At 41.8% G+C, this 20,363-nt stretch overlaps 1 protein-coding gene across 22 annotated transcripts in view; it reads left to right on the top strand.

Moving 5' to 3' along the window:
• The window catches only part of LOC118510461 (AF4/FMR2 family member lilli), a 197,286-nt gene that overhangs the window by 147,377 nt on the left and 29,546 nt on the right, over positions 1-20,363 (top strand). For 17 of the 22 annotated variants that reach the window (XM_036052308.1, XM_036052307.1, XM_036052306.1 and 14 more), the window contains 3 exons: positions 7,659-8,282; positions 8,360-8,413; positions 12,518-12,610. In XM_036052308.1, the coding sequence (XP_035908201.1) occupies positions 7,659-8,282; positions 8,360-8,413; positions 12,518-12,610 (771 nt within the window). The remainder of the gene's footprint in view (positions 1-7,658; positions 8,283-8,359; positions 8,414-12,517; positions 12,611-20,363) is intronic. The other 5 variants (XM_036052303.1, XM_036052311.1, XM_036052302.1 and 2 more) reach the window with 1 other exon arrangement.

Here is a 20,363-nt window from a genome sequence, read left to right as displayed (position 1 = left end):
GTTCTTCCGGCGCACTGGAGTCCTTCACTTCCCTTTCATTACATGCTTTCGATGTCAAATTAAAGTGCCTATTAGACTATTAGGAGTGTATCCCTCTTGATGTTGTCTTTGATGAGTAGCAGATATAGGTTAGGAGGATATCGAACCTTACTTTTACCTTTATAGCAGCTAGACTATGAGGGAACGTCTTCTGAGAAAACATTCGAGAGAAAAAAAATTGGTCCAATCAACGTAAGCGCTCCCTTACTTAACGAAATGAAGCTGTCGATCCTGGCCGGAAAACACAGTAACGAGCCGTGGGAAAAATTGAGGCCAGTATGATTGAAAGTTAGCGCTTCCGTTTTCCAATTAGAAGCATCTGGGACACGGAAGCGACAGAAGAAACAGTCTTCCATTCCAGATTGCTGTGGGTTAACCACTTCCGAGCACTGTCCGTTACCGGAAGAGGTATGTGGCTGCTGCTGCTGATGCTGATCGTTTTTCATCTCTAATAACCCAACGGTGAACAAAAGAGCGGGATACGAACCGCGTACCGTTCGTCCAGCCACTCGGCAATGGCTCCAATGTTATTAACGATCTGTGCAGCTCCTGCCAGTACCGGGCATGTCTTCTTGCACTCGTCAACAGCTCCAGCCGGACAGGAGAAAAACGAAACTCGATGTAACAGCATACAATAACAGTACAATTATTAATGACCAGGCGTCTCCATTGTGACGGTCCGGCACACAACACTTCACTTCGGCACATCGGCACATGAACCAGCGTTTATCGAAGCGGATGAAACGTGATCGGTTGAAGCAAAAGTAGATGAATGAGCTGGCCAACGAAATGGGGTACCATTATTTCCCCTGGGTGGGATTCGCTGTACCGGACGAACAACGCCCGGGCTGGTCGTTACAATGCCGGTTGTTGTTTTGTGCTGTGCCAGTTGAAACCCGGATACCAGGGTTTAATGATGACAAAGCTGTAAATTGAGTGCAAACTTCGCTTCGCTTTGGTGCATGTTGTTTTGAGCGATTTTACTAAACTACTCTCTTCACTTAAAACTGCTTAACTTTAGGAATTAATTGTTGCCCCTTTTTGGATACGATTCCTAAAGGGATCCTAACGCATACAGGCATTTTCATCCCTGCATTGAGCTGTAACTATCTCATTAGTGAGGCTGCGAACCCCAACATCGTCCATAATTATTTCAAAGAATGCGCCCCAGAATTACGGCCTCAATCCCATATACATCGTGCATCGAGCAAAATGCACCATACCATTCCAGCGAGTGCCTATATCCTCCAGGATCTTTGTATTGTATCTAATTTTAATTTAATAGCACCCTACGGGTGCGATTTTTTTCTGCTGCCTATTCTGCTGTCCCCACGTGACCCAACACTGCACTGATGTGAAGCAAGCAAAATGGTTGAAATTCCTGACTACTATCGTAAAGTGGGTTAGAGCGAAGAGTTGCACACAAAGCAGAACTCAATCGAAGTACAATAGGCCACGAAGCACGAGAAAACCGTGGGGCCCGCCAGTGTTGCCCGGCTTCTCGACCCTTAGGCGTATTTGTTGAAAAATGACAAAGAGGACAGCCGACTGAATGAGTACCCCCTTTTCTGCTCGTTTCCTTATCCGTGGTTGTGGGATGCCTGCCCATGATGGAGCCTGGTTACAAGAAAGTCGTTTCGAAACTGCACACGAAGTTGCAAGTCGGACGAGGGGTGTGGGGAACTACGTTTACGGCGAGGTCATTTTTAATGAGCACTGTTTCGTTTCCTGCGATTTGAAACATCATGAGGGCACGCGAGGATCGTTTATCGTACGAGAAGACTATTAAGGACGAAACAGCATTGCTATTTGATATTTTCTCAGAAATGATTCAGGAATACTCCTATTATTGTAGTATTTTGATGCTTAATTTGGATCCCACCGCCGACTTCAAATGTTTAGTTTTTGAGTTACACTCCACTTAAACTAATCTGGTTGATGTCCATAATATCCTTAAGTAATCGAGCCAATCACCAATTCTTACGATGTGATTCATTTTATCACTGTCATCAGTTTTGAGCACCTCAGTACAATGGTTCGGCACTAAACTAAACAAAAAAAAACCATCGACCAAATCGCCGTGCCCTACACTCTTTTGTTGAGGCTCCCTGTATCCGTGTACGGACCTATCTCAAGCGGCTTTCACATCTCTGGATTCCCAATGCTGACATCCTCCCAGCGTCGTCCTTTATTGGAATTAGCACTATCAATTGTTGTGTGATTTTGCTGTGGCGCGCAGTTTTGGGTTGGTGTCCCCAGACAAAAATACCCTACGGAGAAAATCGCCTACCCTGCTGATTGACCACCACCGTGTTATCGGATTGCTGGAATCGATCGATGAACGTGAAGAAGGCTGCCTGGGACATTTAAGGCTAGACAATTTTAGTATCCAGTATTCAATCGCTTAATAAAAACCTTTCTTGACTTTTCGAACAATGTATTAAAATTTTCTAAACCTCTTTTCGAAACTATTTATTTCCCCATCTTCAATCCTCCCTTTATGAAAGGACCCGTCCCGGAACAAAACATCGCAGCGTATCTCGCATCTGACACAATTACTGCGCGAACAACAACAAAAAAGTCACCCGGAACTTGGTTTTGATTGTGATGCTAATAGTCTTTTCTCTACCTGCGCCATTTGCGAAACCGTTATGCACGCATTAGTGGTTGAGAAAGCAATTTAATGTTCACTTCCGCCGGCATCCCTCCCAAACACACACACACAGACACTTACCGAGATAGATGGTTGTCCTTCATTTATTCTCGGCACACTTCACCGAAGCGGTAGGGCAGGCAGGACCCTGTTGACGTTTCGTACGGTTCGCAGCATCGGTCGCCATTTAGCGAGATGGGTGTAGTGATTTTTTTTCTCTCTCCATTTTCTTCCGGCAACCTGCTTCCGGTGTGCTCCACATTCGGCTGCGGCTATTGTTACTGTATGGCCCCACCTTGTAGATAGGGAAGGAAAGATAGAAGCTACATAAAATGTGGTCGCACACAGGATGAGAATAAGGATCCCGTTTGGTGGTTGAAGAATCGGGAAGGCATGAGCAGGCAAAAGCAGCCGCCTTATAGTCCTCGAAATAATGAGCTCTGTGTGCTGGTGGTGGTGGTGGTAGTGGTGGTAGTCGATGAGCTTAGAGAGATGGATGTAAAGTGAGGTTAGCATTCCATCTCGTCTCGTTCCCATTTTTGTACCGATTTCTGCGGTGACCAGCGCTCCATCATCATCATCATCAGAGACACCATCGCACTCCTCAGTGTGCTTTTCCTTCCTTCGTGCACAATGATGAATACATTGTATGGGTGAGTGAGTCTATTTTCTTACCTTCGTGAAACGGGAAACCATTTTCGTTGAATCGAAATGTTATGTTTCCAGTAGCCAGCAGTTGAAAATACTTCGGAAATTCACAGAAAGGAAACATTTTCCTAGAGATCTCTTTCCTGTGCTCTCGGGCAGTATCTCTAACCGCAAATAATTTATTTTTATTCGTTATTCCAAACACTTACCCTGACTTTCCTAATTCATAAGATAAACTACTCAGTCACTTTCAATAAATAAGACTAGAGAGAGGAAAAAATCCATTCCCTTTGGCACATAATTTTTAATAGATATTAATAGATAAACCGCCGCCAAAGAAGAAAATTTCCGCACGCCATTTTTCTTTTTTCCAACGCTTACACTCCTTCCGGTTGTGCGTATCGTAAATTTTCTTTGAATATCCCCGGGAAAGTGGAATATCTTGTTGTATCATCTCGGCACACAACTACCACAGTCCCGTGGGGCTAAGTGGCCATCAAGTGCGAGTGCCATGAATGGAAATTGTTATGACTTCTCTTGCGGAAGTTGCTGTTTGCCCGTGAGTGCTAAAGGAGCGCGCAGCCGCTTCATCGTCTGTCAGTACACACGCCTTCACACCCCATCTAATAATTGTGTACACACACACACCATCTTCTCTGTGGTCGGAAGTCCTTTAAACAGACAGTCATCACACTCGGGAAGGCTTCTTCCGAAAGTGTGGCCTGTAATAAATACGACTGTTTGTGGCAATATACGGCTCAGGGCACTGAGAGAAGCTGTGGCCATACGGCACGGCTAAAGGATCCTAAATAAACATTACATAAATTTGATTATGGCTCTCTTTCGGCTGATTGATTAATTATGAAGCGGAAGGCATTTCCCTCTGATGCTCTGGTGATAAGTATAAGTGCCAGTAGTGGTAGTAATAGTTGGTTTGTCGCTTGTTAGTGTGCTTGTTCGGTGGACGGTTCCATTATCTAAAGCTGGCGGGGTAGGCAAATGGTGGCAGGGGGCAATATCAAACATTGCTAAATTACACTTAAGCGAATTCGGTCGAGTGGTGCGTACGTACGAGGCGGTTGCCATTACTGGCTCACGAATTGTTTTTGTACGAGTCTGTGTGTGTGTGTTTGTACGAGTCTGTGTGTGAAAGAGAGAATATTATGAAATGGATTGAGATCTCAAATTAATCCTATTACAAGCAAAATGGCAAATTAATTCATTTCGCAACAATATGGTACGTGTGCTTGTGTGTTCTTTGTGCCGGTAGTGGTGGTTTGCCAAATACACTGGTAATATCATTGTCCACGTTCAAGGGGACAGCGAAGTTAAGGGAGACGCGAGACAAAACAAGAGACAAAGAAAGTTAATGAGATTGTAGCAGACGATAGTGCAGTAGATTCATTCATGGGCTGATGTTATTATGTATATCAAATATCCACTTTCGTACTGACAGTATATCATGTAGTCTAGGGTCAAGGGGTGGTTCGTTGGCAGAGGTGATAGTGATGCCGCTCTTCACAGGCTGAACCGGAGTTCAAATCCCATCTAGACCGCCTCTCAATACGTAGGAGTAACTATCGAGTTATAGGTAAAATTAAGTCATGGAAAGCTAGAAATGGCAGGTCAAGGCTTCTTGAGGTTGTAGAGCCACATAAGAAGAAGATCCTAGTCCTAGGAACAAGATGCTTAAGACAGAGAATTTATTTGCCTTTCTTCAGAGGAAGTACAGATTTTCCTACAATATTTCTCAGATCATAAGTTCGGATCACTATAAGGCCACATGCTGTGTGTATTATTGAAATCATTTATTGTGTTGAACATGTGGACATTTGTTGAACTGATTGAAAAGCTCTCTCTATTCACTTGATCAAATCACATGCCGCATGTATTCCACAACCAAATAGAAAAAAATGTTGCCCTATTGAAAGGAGTCCATTAGAGCGTTAAGCGCATTTATCATAATTTTATTTCCTTTCAAACGTTTTCCGTAAGCTATATTTCCCTAACCTCATTTCTTCGTGCAGTATTTTTACATTCATATTTCGCTTTTATCTTGACAAGCGGTAACATCCTGGCTGAGAAGAATAATAACTACTTTTAGATTGGAAATGTCTCAACCGTTTCAGCAACCTGTGAACCACTTTGGCACCGGATTCGATCGTCTAAAATATCAGGATTTCCAGGAGTTTTTTCCCCCCATTCGCTCTATTTTGCGCTTCCTTGCATCGGTTCGGTTCAGGTTTAGGCGATAGTTTTTTCTTTCCCCCGAACAGGGTAAAGAAAAGATGATGCATCTTTCAGCTGCGTGCCGTATGAAAAATGCAACAGCATTGATATAAAGGTAACCAACCTGCCTGGGAAGACCGGGGAACGGAAAACTTAAACCATAACTCATAGTAGTAACAGCGAGTTTAGATTGTCGATCCACGTACCACCACCATCGGCCGGTGCCAAGCTGGCGGAACTGTGAATTTGCAAAACCCCGGGTAGCGAGCGTTACGATGCTTCTTTCGACGAAAAAGTCTTTCCCTTTCTGCAAGGGTTTCGCTTTTCTTATCTTGGGTAAGGAAGTGGGAGCGAAAGGCGAACAAAAAAAAAACCCCAACCAAGATAAAACACGGTCCAGTTGTTCGGAAAAGTATAAAGTTGCATTTATATTTCCCTAAGCTTTTAGAGCTGGCCGGTTCCGTTCGTCGGTTGGGCAAAATCGTCTTATTTCAATTCGCCCCTGTCTTTAGCAAATCGCACGCTACCCATGCAAAAGATTACACTCGCCTTCGCAGGCTCTTTCCCTGGGAAGCTCTTGTGTGCTTTTCCACGATGCATTTCCTTACATTTCCCAGCATCGAGCACCGTATGCAGCGGGTAGTATTACTGATACGGAATGCAAAATAGCATCGTTTGTTTATTCTGCTAACACTATTCTGCATGGGATGTTTGCATCGAATCGCACTTAGTGTGTAGCACGCCTACAGAGGAAAAGTTAGTCCCTGCGATGGTCGTGAATTGTTTGTTCCGATTCTATTAACAAATGCTACAGAATCTTGCTCCGCAAAAGGCGTAATATTAATAGTTCATCTTATAATACTATGAGTTGCAAATATTATTATTAACACTTACTCAAAGCTTTTACAGCGAGTATACACCGTATGATCTTCGGAAAAGTTGTTCTCTACCTTAGCCTAACAGCAAAAGGAAAGGCATTAAAGCTAAATGGCGTTTCAGCATTATGCTTCCCCCACCTCATCCTGATCATTCGAAGCAATGGGATAAAGTTTCCAGCGTAGAAAGTGTACCCTCTCCGCCAAAGGTTGACGCAAAATTGCAATTTGTTACGGGATTGCGAAAGTTTCTAGCCTTCCGCTGAGGTGAGGTGCAAATTCGTTGAATACATTTCTGAGGCAAGATAAAGGGAATAGCTGCTGGATGCGCTGTGTGGGCTTCACTCGGTATTTCACGTCACTTAGGCTTATTGCCTTAAGGTGCCACATTTAAACAATGTGCAAGTAATGCTGGAGTTGGTGAATAAAAATGGTCCCAGGGAAGTGCTGCGATCATCAAATTCTTCTAAAGGATTCATACAGAAACAGTAGGAGCTTTTTGCTGGATCGTTGATGGTAACAGAATTCGTGGCTTCATTTCCCAGAATATTGATTCTAAAAATAAGATCTCTCGACTCCACGTTTCGAATATCATGTTTTGGTGTTATTTCTGTTTCTTTTTCAAAACATGACTCTGTGACAATCATTCGTCCTTTTATGTTCCTTCCGTTTGCAGAAATAATTCAATCAGTATCGAATATCGTAACTAACCAGGTGACCGGGAGATGTTTTGTTTCCGTAGCGACCTGTCTCTTATTGGATTATTGGAGACCAGGTCCTGTAATTTAGCAATAGGTGTCATATCCTTCTACCTGCACAAAGTTTTGTTGTGTTGCTTTCCCCCCTTACACAAGCACATATCTTTTGTCCAATCGCAAAAGGACACGAAAATATGACACTTCTTTGACTGTGTTCGCTACCTGTAAGCTACGGAATTCTTCCAGCTTTTGTGCTTTCTTTATAAAGTTATCCTTTTCTGTGATGATGGGAAACGTTTGGACGAGTGATTGGAGATAGATAAAAACTATTTTAATTTAATTTGATCTCTTCCAACCCAAGCATCATTTTTAGTTCTGATATTATTGGATATTTTAAGGTTCTCGTACAAGGAACTCTTTTCTTTTGAAAATATTCTATCGACACAACTTTCGAAACCCCACATTTCGTAATAAATACAATCAGTTAATTGCTTCTCTTTTTTCTTATCCTTGCAGTCCGATTTACTGCAGCAAACCGAGCAGGAAACACCCAACAACGTATCAAGTGCCAACACCGCAGATGCCGCCACGTCGGTTCTGAGCAGCGTCAGCAACAATAACAGCGGCGTCAACAACCAAACGAATGCGGCCGTGTCGGCGGCCATCGCCGCAGCAGTCAATTCAATAAGCAGCAACACCAGCCCCAACAACGCCATCAACACGAGCAATAGCGCCGGCACCGTGAACGGGAGCAGTAGCAACAGCATCGTCAGCAGTATGGTTGTGACGGCCGCCGGACCGATCGGGGCCGGCACCACGACCGTCGTTTCGGCCATTCCTCCCACCATGACCTCGTCCGCGTCGGCGGTAGCGCTCGCGCAGCAGCATCACCAGCAAACGATACAAGCTCAACTGCAACAGCAGCAACAGCAACTCAATGGCCAACAAACGAACCAACACCAGCAGCAACAGCAGCAGCAGCAGCAGCAGCAGGTGGTGGTCAGCAGTCAGCAACAGCAGTCCCAAAGCGTAGCAGCAGTCGTCGCAGCGCTGACTGATTCGAAATCCCAACCAAAGCGGCTACACGTGTCCAACATACCTTTTCGCTTTCGTGATCCGGATCTACGAACTATGTTCGGGGTAGGTTTTCCCTTCGACTTTTCCAGCGATACACTGTTAAAACGTTTCGTTTCTGCTCTTATCGTTCCTCTCGCCAGCAATTCGGTTCCATACTAGACGTAGAGATTATCTTTAATGAGCGTGGCAGCAAGGTATGTATTAGACGTTTCGATACCTTCTAGTTTTCGATACACAGCTACTGTATGAGTTAGCCAAAAACACACACACAACAGAAACAACGCAGCTAGTGTTCCCCCATCACAGTTAGGATCCTGACTCGAAAGAAAAACAAACACAGCAACAAGCAACTTTTGCTGGAAGAAAAGAAAGGTATTCTCTCTGCAACTCCGGAACGCTGCAGCGAGAGAATATGCTTCTTTCCCTTCATGCTTCAAACGTACGCTTGAGACTTTTGCAGATGGTGTTTAAATAGAGCTTTGGAAATCATTCCACGCGTTCGACGGAAGATGATTTCTTCGGCTACTTCATATTTAAAACCAGCAAACACGCTACCCAGCGACACGCGACACCAGTCTTCTAGCATCACGATTATTTCCCGCTCAAACGGAACACTAAACTACGAATAACTTACACTTGTGAGGTTCATGCCGATTGTCTTGATGAAGAAGGAAAACCAAAACGCGCACATACATAAACACAACCACACACGCATACATACAGATGGATGTCACATGGATTGATCCGTCTGTGTGATACAAGCATTATCCATAGATATTGTAAACTTTACCCCGTTGTTCGAACACCCATAGCTTTCCCCAATTCCTTTCTCATACATACGTACATATACACAACCATTTACTCTGCTCCCTTTTTCATTCCCCGTTTTACATCATCCTTGTTCTACATGTCTTGTTTCCCTTGATTCCCTTGTTTTCCTTGTTCGTTTTGATACAAGCAAACCAATAGGTTTTCCTTTTCTCCATTTTGCCAACCAACTCTAGGCATCACGTGTTTCTTCCTTCCTTCCTTTCATCTTCCAGCTTTCTTTCTTATGTGATAATACACTGTTGTTCTTTGTTTTGTTTCATCTTTTTCCGGCTGTTGTTGCTTAGAGTTTACATTACACGGATAGTTAAAGTCCCCTAGGCAAGTGTACCGGTTTTTTATACTTTTTAAAAAAAAGTTGTTACAGTTGGTTTTTTTTGTTCCTTTTTCCTACTTTAGTTATGAGCTCATGCTTTTTTTTGTTATTTATTTTGTTTTGTGGTTATGTTTCACAAGTATCCGGGACCTTCATCCTTATACCTAATCATCCAATCCTTTTTACACAATCAGCTCCATTTTTCTTTTCAATTCCACTCCTTAGTGACACAATTTGTTTGCTAGTGATACACGGTGTATGGATAACATTGATCTGTTCTGTTTTTCTTACTCGCTCTCTCTCTCTATCTCCTTTTTCCGGGTCTGTATCTGTATGCGACATTTGTTTAGTTTTGTTGTTGGTTTTGTTTTCTTTACTCTTCATTTTGTGTTCTTGTGTGTTGTACGGGTCTTGTAGACACACGTTGATGTCACCATAAACACGCTAGTTTTCCACACGGCATCATTCGGTTTTTCCTTTCCGTAAAAGTACACACACACACACACGCAGAAAGTTCGTACTGTGCTATTTCAATACTTTTCCTTTCATCTCTTTCAATATCTATCTACACACCTTCTCATGGCCCAAACCTGCATCGTGGCGTGTTTGTTACTCCTCGTTACTTCTCAATATCAGCCATTTTTGTGTTGTTTTAGCGTTGGAAGTTCATTACGCCCGTATGACATTGTTGTGTTGTAGTTGACTATTCCATTTTTCTAATTATGTTTTTTTATTTGTTTCTATCTTTTCCCGTCCCCGTACGAACCCGAACTGATGTGTATGTGCTTTTGTTTTTAAACCCTTTCATAGCTTTGGCTGGTTTAAGTTTTTTGTTTTGTTTTAGTGAACACAATATTATGTTCCGTCGTTCCTTTCAAAACTGTTGCGTCTTATGGTCCGTTCCTGAGTTGTTTGACGTTTTTGAAGTGTATGTGTTCCTCTAACAAACTTCAGGCTGTTTTTTATCCTCTCAATAATAAATACTTTTTTATTTAAATAATACAATAGTGCGGTTGGAAAGTGTGATGTTTAGGTGTTTGTACCCTGTTAAAGATTACGCCGAGATTGTTTTTAGTCAAGTTTCTTATAGGGGTTTTGTTTTTGCATGTTTGGCTGAACCGAACCAGCTTTAAAAATTCATTCTAGACACATTTTCTGTACGGTTTGATACATTTCTTTCATATCAATGGAATGCCGAACGAAGGTTCCATTTGTTGTATGTGACTTTGGATGTTGATGTGACTTGTTTTAGATGTCGTTCAAATGGACAAGGAGGAACGATTTGATAAATGAGATATTGAAGTTTTAGAATAAATATTCCAATTTGCATGACACTACTTTTGTAATTCTTGATTACCAACATGTGAGAAGTAAAAGACTCTTGTCATCAACGTGAGCATTCGATTCACTGCTACACTCTAGCATAATGCCGAGATGGCTTTAGCGGTTTGAGCAGGAACGAAAATGACGATATAATATCTCTGTAAATCCTTTACCCGTGCGACAAACATCAAACGCGCATCGTATCCTCGCATTTCACCCCTAATCCATGTTGTCGGCTTGGAAGCCTCCATCGCAACCGCCCGCCCTTGTTGTTGTGCATGCCTTTTGTCGTGTACACACCAGCTGTAAGATAAGATAAATCCTTTTCTGTCGCAGCGTTAGGCGCTGATTGCTTTCCGCGAACGCGACACCTTGCCCGTGATGGGGCGAATGGAAATGCTGCTTGAGGCATTAATCTATCCACCAAAGCAGTGGAGAAAAATGGCATTTTATGTTCGTACCCAAAGTCCTATGAAGCATCACCTGTCACGACCCATATTTTATTACAAAGAAAACAATATTTCTCGCTTCATCTCATTTTATGTCTAATGTTGTATTCATTTATTTTTATTAAATTTGAGCAGTTTATGCAGTAAATATTGTTTTGGTCTGCAAATCGTCAACCGAGTTTTTGTTTTGCTACAGCTCTAATTACTAGCTCGGAATAGCAACAAGTTTTGATGATCCTCACAGCCTCTCACAATTAGCTAGAGATTACTTGCAAGCAAACCAATCTAAAATTTCCTTCAATTAAATGAGATTAAAGTCGAAGCTTATCATTGTTTCGGCAAACTTTTAATTGAATCTCCAGCACGGAAAGAAGCGCAAGAGTAGAACCATAATTTTTAATTAATTTTCCCGAATTTAGTTTGTGATTTCATTTCAGGTTAGAAATTTTCACATTTGCTGTAGATAGTGAGCCTGTAATTGATTTTGATCCGTACAGAATTTTATTCCAAATGATTCGGCGCGAAACTTCGTTCAATCACACACTTTCCACCCACTTTGTACGAGCGAGATTAATTTGATTTTGTTTGCCGTTTTATAAACAAATCAACGTAATTGTATGTGACACCGCGATTTCGACCGTGGAACCTTCCACATCCAAATTATAATTTTATTTCAACTGGCGATTCTCTGAAAATTGGATTTAGCTTTTCATTCGTTGATTTTCACTACGCATAGATGTTAATTGTATGATTGTGTGTAGCTGTGAAACATCTTCGAAAGATACTGCCTGTGTTCGATATGTCGTTTTGGTTTCTCATTTTCTCATACTACGAAAGGAGAAGGAAAATATGTTTCGCCTTAATTTGTTTTATATAATTAATCCTTTTCTTCCCCAGACATCCCACCTATACCTGCTTGGTTTGTGCATTATGTTACACAAATTCAAATCATTTTAGTTGTTTTCATGAAGTTTGTTATAGCAATTGTCGCCCAGAATTGACATCCATGCCTATCCCACCTTTCCATTGCTACACCTCGAACACTTTCCTCGACAGTAGAACACCACTGAATAAGTTCAGAACAGCCCCATATCATTCCTGTTTCCCATCCGTGAACATGAACTATTTGTTGTTACTATGGTTACTATTACAGTCTTTATAGATATAAATATATTTTTAAAAAATCATACAAGACAGCTACAAACTGACCTACAAACCAACAGCTACAATCCAGAAAAAACAAATACGATAAATGATGATACCATTATTATATATATACAGTTAATATATATAAATATAAATATAATACAATTTTTTGTTGCACGTTGTTTTTGAGCGGACGCTGTTTTAATGCATGTTTCTTGTTCTGTCCTTGCATGTAGGGATTCGGTTTTGTAACATTCGCTAATAGTAGCGATGCGGAGCGAGCACGCGAACGTCTTCACGGCACTGTGGTTGAGGGACGCAAGATTGAGGTGTGCATGAAAAACAAAGTTTTTTCATTTTTCTTTATATAAATATATATATACATATATACATATAAACTATTGTACTTTCTATATATCGTTTATTGTTTTTTCCCTCCCTTCTATCATTAGTTTATTGTTTTCCTTTCTTTATTATTTGTTTTTCGCTTTATTTCCATTGTATCATGTTTTTATTTTCTTTATTTCTTCATTTTTACCCTTTTATATTTCATTGCTTTATTATTTCTATTTCATCTTATGTTTTGTTTACAAGTTCTTTTTTTTCTTTTGTTTCCCGTGTCATGTCATGTGGTTTAGTTTTTTTGTGTTTCTTTCTTTCTCTGCTATGCATTTTGAGTTTTTTTACCCTTTCTTACTTTCTTTCTTCTTTTCCTTTACTTGAGCATCAATGATACTTATACTATATACATATTCTCTTTAGAAGAAAAAGAAAAACAAATTCGTTGCGTATATGAAACACTGTAACCATTCGATGTTTTTTTTCTCAGCCCTTTTCTAATGGATGAATGTCTTCACACACAAGAAAAAAAGAACACCAAACAATAGAAGAGTGTTTCATTCAAAACGTAAAGAGCGTTTCTTTTTTATAACAAGCGGGTTTTAGCAACCCAAAACAAAAATCGGAACTAATTCATCGCGCTATACTTGTAGTTCGTTCGTTTAGATTGTGTCTTGGAGCATCTGTGTACTTTCCAAACAAAAAACTTCAACCGATGGTTTCGAGTTTCCTTAGTCGTGTTTTTTCTATTTGCGAATGAGTTGTTATCGGTTTCTTAGTTTCGTTGCCCTGTTTCTTTGTTGGGGGAAAAAAACAAACAAGCCCAACATTAAGTTCCTTCACACCATTAGAGATGGCTGGGTGTGTGTGTGCGTGCGTTCAAATATTCTTTTAAACACAGCATTACTAGCATTATACTTTCTTCCTTTTTTTGTAATAAGAGAAACCCCCTTCTATGCTCTCGTTGTGGATAATTGTAAGCTTTTGTTTCTTTTTAGTTTTTTTTCTCTCTCTATACGTTTAGTACGCCCTGATCCAACACAGAACGGTGGACAAGTGTTACACGCCCAAGTTTCTCGTTGCATTTGCGTTGAGTTAGAGCAACCGCGTGTGTGTTGTTTGGTTGAAAGGAACGTTTGGAGTCAGTCAGTCGCTCTGGATAGCACTAATTATTTTACTCTATATGTATGCGGCTTGTCTTTTTTTTGACACTCTATGGTTGTGGAAGTACTTCTGGAATGGTAAACCAAAAAAAAAGTATGGAACGTGTTATGTTTTTACTTTGTGATTGCGATTAATTGTGCCTCGTACCATTATTATACATATATATCTCTCTTTCTCTCTCTCTCTCTCTGTTCCTTGCGCAAGTTTTCTTAAGCCTCTTTATTGACCCAACCCCCGCCTTTCTCCTTTACCAATTGTTTCCCCCTCCCCCCCTTCTCAACTCCCCCGTTTCCTTAATTATTCAATCATGATGGTATATCTCTCGTTCAATGCCTAGATATTTGCATTTTGTGATAACGGTTGCAAGACCGAATGTCGTTAGTTTTAAAAATTCTCACTCAAACGAGAATTATACACTAACACACACACACACCACGATCGCACAAAACGAAACCAACGCACACCACCACCATTCATACGCAATTTTATAATAATAATGTTTAAGAAAATTTAAAACACAAACGACTGTGTAGCTGCTATTCGCGACTGTCTTCGCATTAGGTTCGAACTATGTACGTTAAACAGTAATACCTTCCTTTTTGTTGCCATGGTGTTAGTTCTGCTGCTGCTTCTTCTACTTCTTCTTCGTCAACACATCACCGGTCGCTCCCTAGTGCCTAAGTCTAACACCCCAACCCCCCCTGTTGTGATCATCTAGTGTAACGTTAAAGGGTGTTTGTGTTGGGATTTGCTGCTTTCGGAAAATGTTACTTTGAAATGCAGTTCAAGTTTGTTTGTTTTTTTTTAAACCTTCTTTGAGTCTGAGTTTGATGTGCCTGGGATATGCTAACTGCGATCTAGGCCGTATGTACGATGCGCGATCGCATACGGCAGCTTTGAACCGTTTTTGACACCTTTGTCTAGATTGCACCGAGAATGCGCTCTTTTCTTTTCTCTTACCTTTAGAATGATCATTTTCGTAACCGTTTGGTAGACACTAGGACATTCAACAACTCATGTGTGCTTTAGTTTTGCATTTGCAACAGTTAGAATTAAATAATTTTTAACAAGGTACTAAGGTTCTAATCCTTTAAAAAACATAATCATTAAAAAAATAATGACAAATTTATTCAAATTAGTAATGCAATCATCCTGAAGAATTAAAAACGAAGACATAATATTGTGACTCCACCAGTTTTCCTAAATTCGTAACCGTCAATTATTTTTGATGTTTCCGTTTATTTTCCTCCGCTGCAGAAATTAGTCACTTTCACTTAACGATCGCCCGAATCTTCGTCCGATGTACAATGACTTGAACGGTACGTTGTATTTCACGTTACTTTCATCAACTTACGCTATAAAACCTACCGATCCTTCATCATTTCACCGTTGCGAGGTCTCAATACGTTACACCATTCCAGAAGAGTACGTCTGCCAACCCAAAGCAAAATGGTGTACATGAACTTTTAATAGTGGTTTAAAACCGACTTAAGAAACCTATCGATCAGTGTAAACACACACACGTAATTTGAGTAGTCGCGCGATACTTGCTCCCTATGTAGGAATCTCATCGAAATTAAATCGAACCATTTCGTTATCCGGTTCCAACCATGCAGCGTGAGCTATACAGCCCCGCGGTACATCAATACACTGCTTTTCTAAGAATTTTTTGCTTTCGACTATAAAAAATTTCCTATTTTCCTTGAAAATCCAATAATGGCCAATATATTCCTTATAAACGCAAACAATATTTTACCAAGAAAACGGTCTTCGGAAATTTTAAAAACCAATCGAGCTTTAGCAAACGATTCCTCCTCACGGTCAGCACCATAACTGCAAAATTTCAATTAGACATCGGTTCCAGCTAGCCAGCAGCTCAATTAACTTACTACACACAGCACTGCCAGGCGCCGGGGAATTTCCCGGGAGCTTCCCCTTCCATTGTAGTACCGAGGAACTACAACGAACCGAGATTGTTTTGCTTGAATTCAAGATACAATTTTCAATCGAACTCCATCGAACAGGGGAGCCTGGGTGTTGTCTTTCGGTACGGGATGGGGAGGCAAAAGTGTGTCTTTGAATGAAGCGAACCGACCCTCGAGTGTTCGAGCATTCGGGAAAACATGATTGGCAAACGCAATCGAAAGGGATGTGGTAAATTAAGTTTTCCCCAACGGCTAACTTGCCCCTCGTGCTCTGCTGGCTTTCAGCATGATTCGGGCAAGATGTTGCTAGTCAGGGGAAAATTAATTTCTACCATTTCATCTCACAAACGCTCCGGTAGATTGGTTTGGCTCGTACATTATGATATTGTTGCCAACTTTTCTTGGGATTCTTGGGCCGCCAATGGTGAGGCAGGCAGCGACTAGATTCTGGTCACGCTCGTAGTTTAGCTGGGAGTTTTCAGTCCATCAGAAGGCGGGAGCATTATTTTGATTTATACCGGCATCAGGAGATGATCGAGGGGATCTCTTAAAGGGTTTGGTGAGCTCTTAAAGAACTCTGGTGCCACAAGACTAGTGTTGATTGGATGTTTGCTTTCCTCAATTAAGGCTTCTAAAGTAAGAATAGTATAACTATCCATATTCACGTCAGAATTGCCAATCGAGCCCAATCAAAGCGAAAATAATGTCGGTAAAATAGCCTCTTTCTGGGACAAAAATAAATTTGCGGTCCATTCTCTCGATATATTGGGCCATAATTCGCTCGTGCTCAACACCAAACGAAGCGATAATTCTTTAAAATCTACACCAATCGCTCTGTTCCTGTGAGCTTCGAGTTGTGTGAATTTTCCGGGGATCCCAAGGGCCATCAATACATCACTCTTTTTGTTCAACAGAAAAAGCTCCTGGTTTTTTGCTCGCTTCCATTCGAACAGAGCACCGAAACAAAAATCCGGATTGTAATATATAAACTCTTCATCGTAAATTTGTTGAAAAGAAAAAAAAAACAGAATCGAAACCAGCACGAGCGAGCTTTAATGCAACGAAACATCCACGAAGAATCTTCAGGCTCTTACATCCAGGCTGCCCATAATCCCGGTGGCCAGCCAGACAACTTGACTTGACTCCGAGTTGCGAGCGACAGAAGGAAGCAGAGAAATCAACCAAAGATTTATCGCTATCCAATAAATCTGGGGTGGCTCGGCAGATCGGGTGCAACACTCGCATCCACCCCATAGAAATGCTGCGGGATGGTCGGTGAGTCTCGATCCTTAGTATTCCTGCTCCAGGAATTCTCTTCACTTCTTCACACCGTGCTAATAAGCATTCTTTTCGCGGCTCGTTCGAGTGTGTGTTCCCCAGCTCGATGTCTCGTTTTGTGTGGAGCAGCAAGACCAACCTGCGTTTCCCTATTACGTGGTTTTCTTGCATGGTTCGGCGAGCGTTCCTGGCGAGGACATGCTTTTAAAAAAATATAAATTGACTCAGACGAACCGGTCCGGCTGGTGGATACGATACTAAATAACATCTCCATTCTCGGTTGCATTCAGCGCTAGTGGGGGGAATGACGATATTTTTGCTTCCCAACCAAAAACAAAAAAAAGGAAAACACAGCCAAAGTACACGCTTTGATAACAACAATGGTCGCTGCCAGTGTCCTTTTACTAAGAGTGGCACTTTGAAAGCTCATTTTGAAATCCTCCTTCTTTTCTCTCATGCGGCTTCGTCCGTCGTTACCTTCAGTAGAAGTCTACCGGCAAGCAATGCTGTACGACGACGCTAGGACGCCAGGAAGAGAGCGAAACTAGAACATCGGCTTGCACATTTGCACGTACGAATGGGAAGGCGCAACAAAAAAAAAGGACAGGGAAGGTTACAAATCACCCCGTCAAAGCAAGGACCATCTTTTATCCGCGTTTCATTTGCTCGAATGTTGCGTTCGATTTTTCTGTTCTCGTTCGTTCGCTTTTGTGGAAAGCAAAACCCACCCCAAAAAAAAAAAAAAAAGATGCAGCACAGACATACACCATTGTACACGTTTTATGCTGCTGCAAACGTGCCTAATCCCCATTCCGTTCATCCGTTCAGGTATCGTTGTTCGAATTGTAACTTCTTTTTTTTTGGTTGCTTTGCACTCACCCACACTCACCAGTAGCCACCTCCTAACTTCCTTGTCGGCCCAGGGAAAGGGTACTTGGACATCGATAAACGGGGATGCAAATCAGCAGCAACATGAGCTTCGGGCCATTCGTCGTGCACACATCCACTCGAAGGCTCTAGCGTGCATTGCCGTGCACACCGATGTTTATCGATTGATAAAAGGGATGAATTCCGGGCGTCGGTTGTTGTGGGCGTTGGATAAAGAGAGAGAAAAAAAAGTCGAAACGCCCCTGTACATGCAACTCGATTTCGATACACTCACTCAGCCCGGATGATATAAGAGCTTCCCCATCAGAGGACATCCATCCTGCAGCCAAACGGGGTTTTTAGATTTCCATTTTTTTTGTTTCTTTGCGCGGATGGCCTCCGTCTACTCACATTACTTACAAAGTCCGCCCTTATCGTCTGGAAGGGCAAAAATTGCAATTTCTGTTCTTTCACTCTCTCGATTTCCATTTTTCCTGTCGCTGGGAGAAAAAAACACTCCGGCCAAAAAAATTCTACAAACCTCCCCACGAACATTGCGCCCCCGTTTTTCTGATGCAGCGTGACAAGGGGATGATTTTTCGCTATCGAACCGATCCCGATCCAATTGTTGCATATTTTATGGAATTGTGCAGCACACCGAACTCTGCACCTGCACAAGCTGTTAAAGCAACTGTGCCAGCCAATTCCGAAATCTGTGCCATTTCCGTGGGTGATTTTTAAACACAGCGTAAAATGCAAATTCACGTACTGGTGGCGCTGCCGGTGGGATGGAAATCGGGTGCTTTCCCTGGTAGTCGGTAGGAACAAAAGCGAATTCGGTCGGGAAAAATCGGGTTTTCCACCAAAAAGTTTGATCTATTGTGTGTGCGAACTCGTGTTTGTTTTAATACATTTTTGCTTGGTTCCCAATTCCAGCCATTTTTTATTTGAATAAAAGGGCCCAACAAAGTATCAGAAAAATATTTCACATTGTATTTTATTATGATATGCTACTCGTAGCGTTTCCCTGTTTTGAAAATTGCAAACAATTCGCCATCATGTTTGCTGTTTGATTTTTATTAAGATTATGCACAGATTGAACCATCCTATTGAAACTCAATTACACAAATATGTCCCGGTGTAATAGTCCTTCCTTTTTCCATCCGCGACAGCCACAAACAAAAAAGCGTGACGCAGGTAATCGCGACCGGAAACAACCATTTCGCAGCTCGCTCACGGGAATAATTAAAAACGTGACGTGAAAAGATAATATAAAGGCACGGCCAGCACCGTGCCACGGGCTCGTCCCAGTAAGATCCAAAAGAAATCACGAGATACTCGACGGACGGTGCACCGCAAACGGGGGTAAAAATGAACGACTGACGTTTAATTAAAAAATGATGCTAACTCCCTGACGAAGAGCACCGACACCACCCGGGCGATATGGTCAGTGGAGAAAGGCGACATAATAATAGTAGTTTGGAGATTGTTCCAATTCGATCTTGGCCGCTTTTAGGGCTCCCATTCGGGGGCGGTGGCAATGAACCGGAAAAAAGTCACCCCATCCCATACGAACCGAACCGGTACATGGGAATGGTAATTTCATTGCGAAAAGCGCAAAAAGTTCCGAATGTGGTGACACAGAGTCTTGTTCTGCTAGTCAGCTCACGGGGAGTTGAGTTGTTAGGGTTTTCTTTTTTTTTTTGTTGGCTCCGGTGTTTCCTTTTTATGGAAGATAATTATACTGTTTTTAACTTTTTTTGTGTTTTCGTTGTAGAAATCGTATCAAAAGGAGACGGTTGTTAACGAGCGTATGTTTTTTGAGGACAATGTGAGAAAATCAGACGAGAGCAATTTCGAGCTGTCCACAAGAATAGAACAACTGAACGGATGAATAAATGGGTGTGTATGTGTTGAGGATGAAGTTATAATTTTCAATTTATTATGCTAATGGAGAGCAAAAGTTGGTCCCATTCACTGTACCCAGACTTTAAACGCTGTTGCTCCATCCCGTCAACCAACAATGCATCAACTGCCCAATACGAGGGTTTAAATTTGAAACTGTTGGGGTGTTTCGAATTATTTAAATACCCAAGGAATATGCTGCACCACGTCTACCGTGCCATTTGCTTTCGTAAGCCCGATCATCCAGCGAGAAGTTAATAAACCTGATTACACTACTGCACACAGATCGCCGGGCAAGGCCGAGCTCATCGCGAAATAAATATCGTAATTAATTTTCATCCCCAACGAGCGCGGATTTTCACCTGATTTTTCCCAACCCCAAAACGACTGCCCCACAATGGAAATTACGGTTATTACAATCGAAATTAACCATCGGCAACCGCGAGAGAAGGAAACAAAAAAGCATTCCCCCCCTCGATTTCTCTCCTGCCCAATTTTCTTCCGTTCGATGGATCGTTGTGTTTGGCTGTGGCGGCTGATTGTGTTGTTGTCATCGTTACACGTCGTTATTGTCTATTTTGTTCCCGATCGCCTGACCCCCCGT

Source organism: Anopheles stephensi, chromosome 3, assembly GCF_013141755.1.
Source record: "Anopheles stephensi strain Indian chromosome 3, UCI_ANSTEP_V1.0, whole genome shotgun sequence".
Classification (NCBI taxonomy): Eukaryota; Metazoa; Arthropoda; class Insecta; order Diptera; family Culicidae; genus Anopheles; species Anopheles stephensi.
This window is presented reverse-complemented; position numbering and strand designations above follow the sequence as displayed.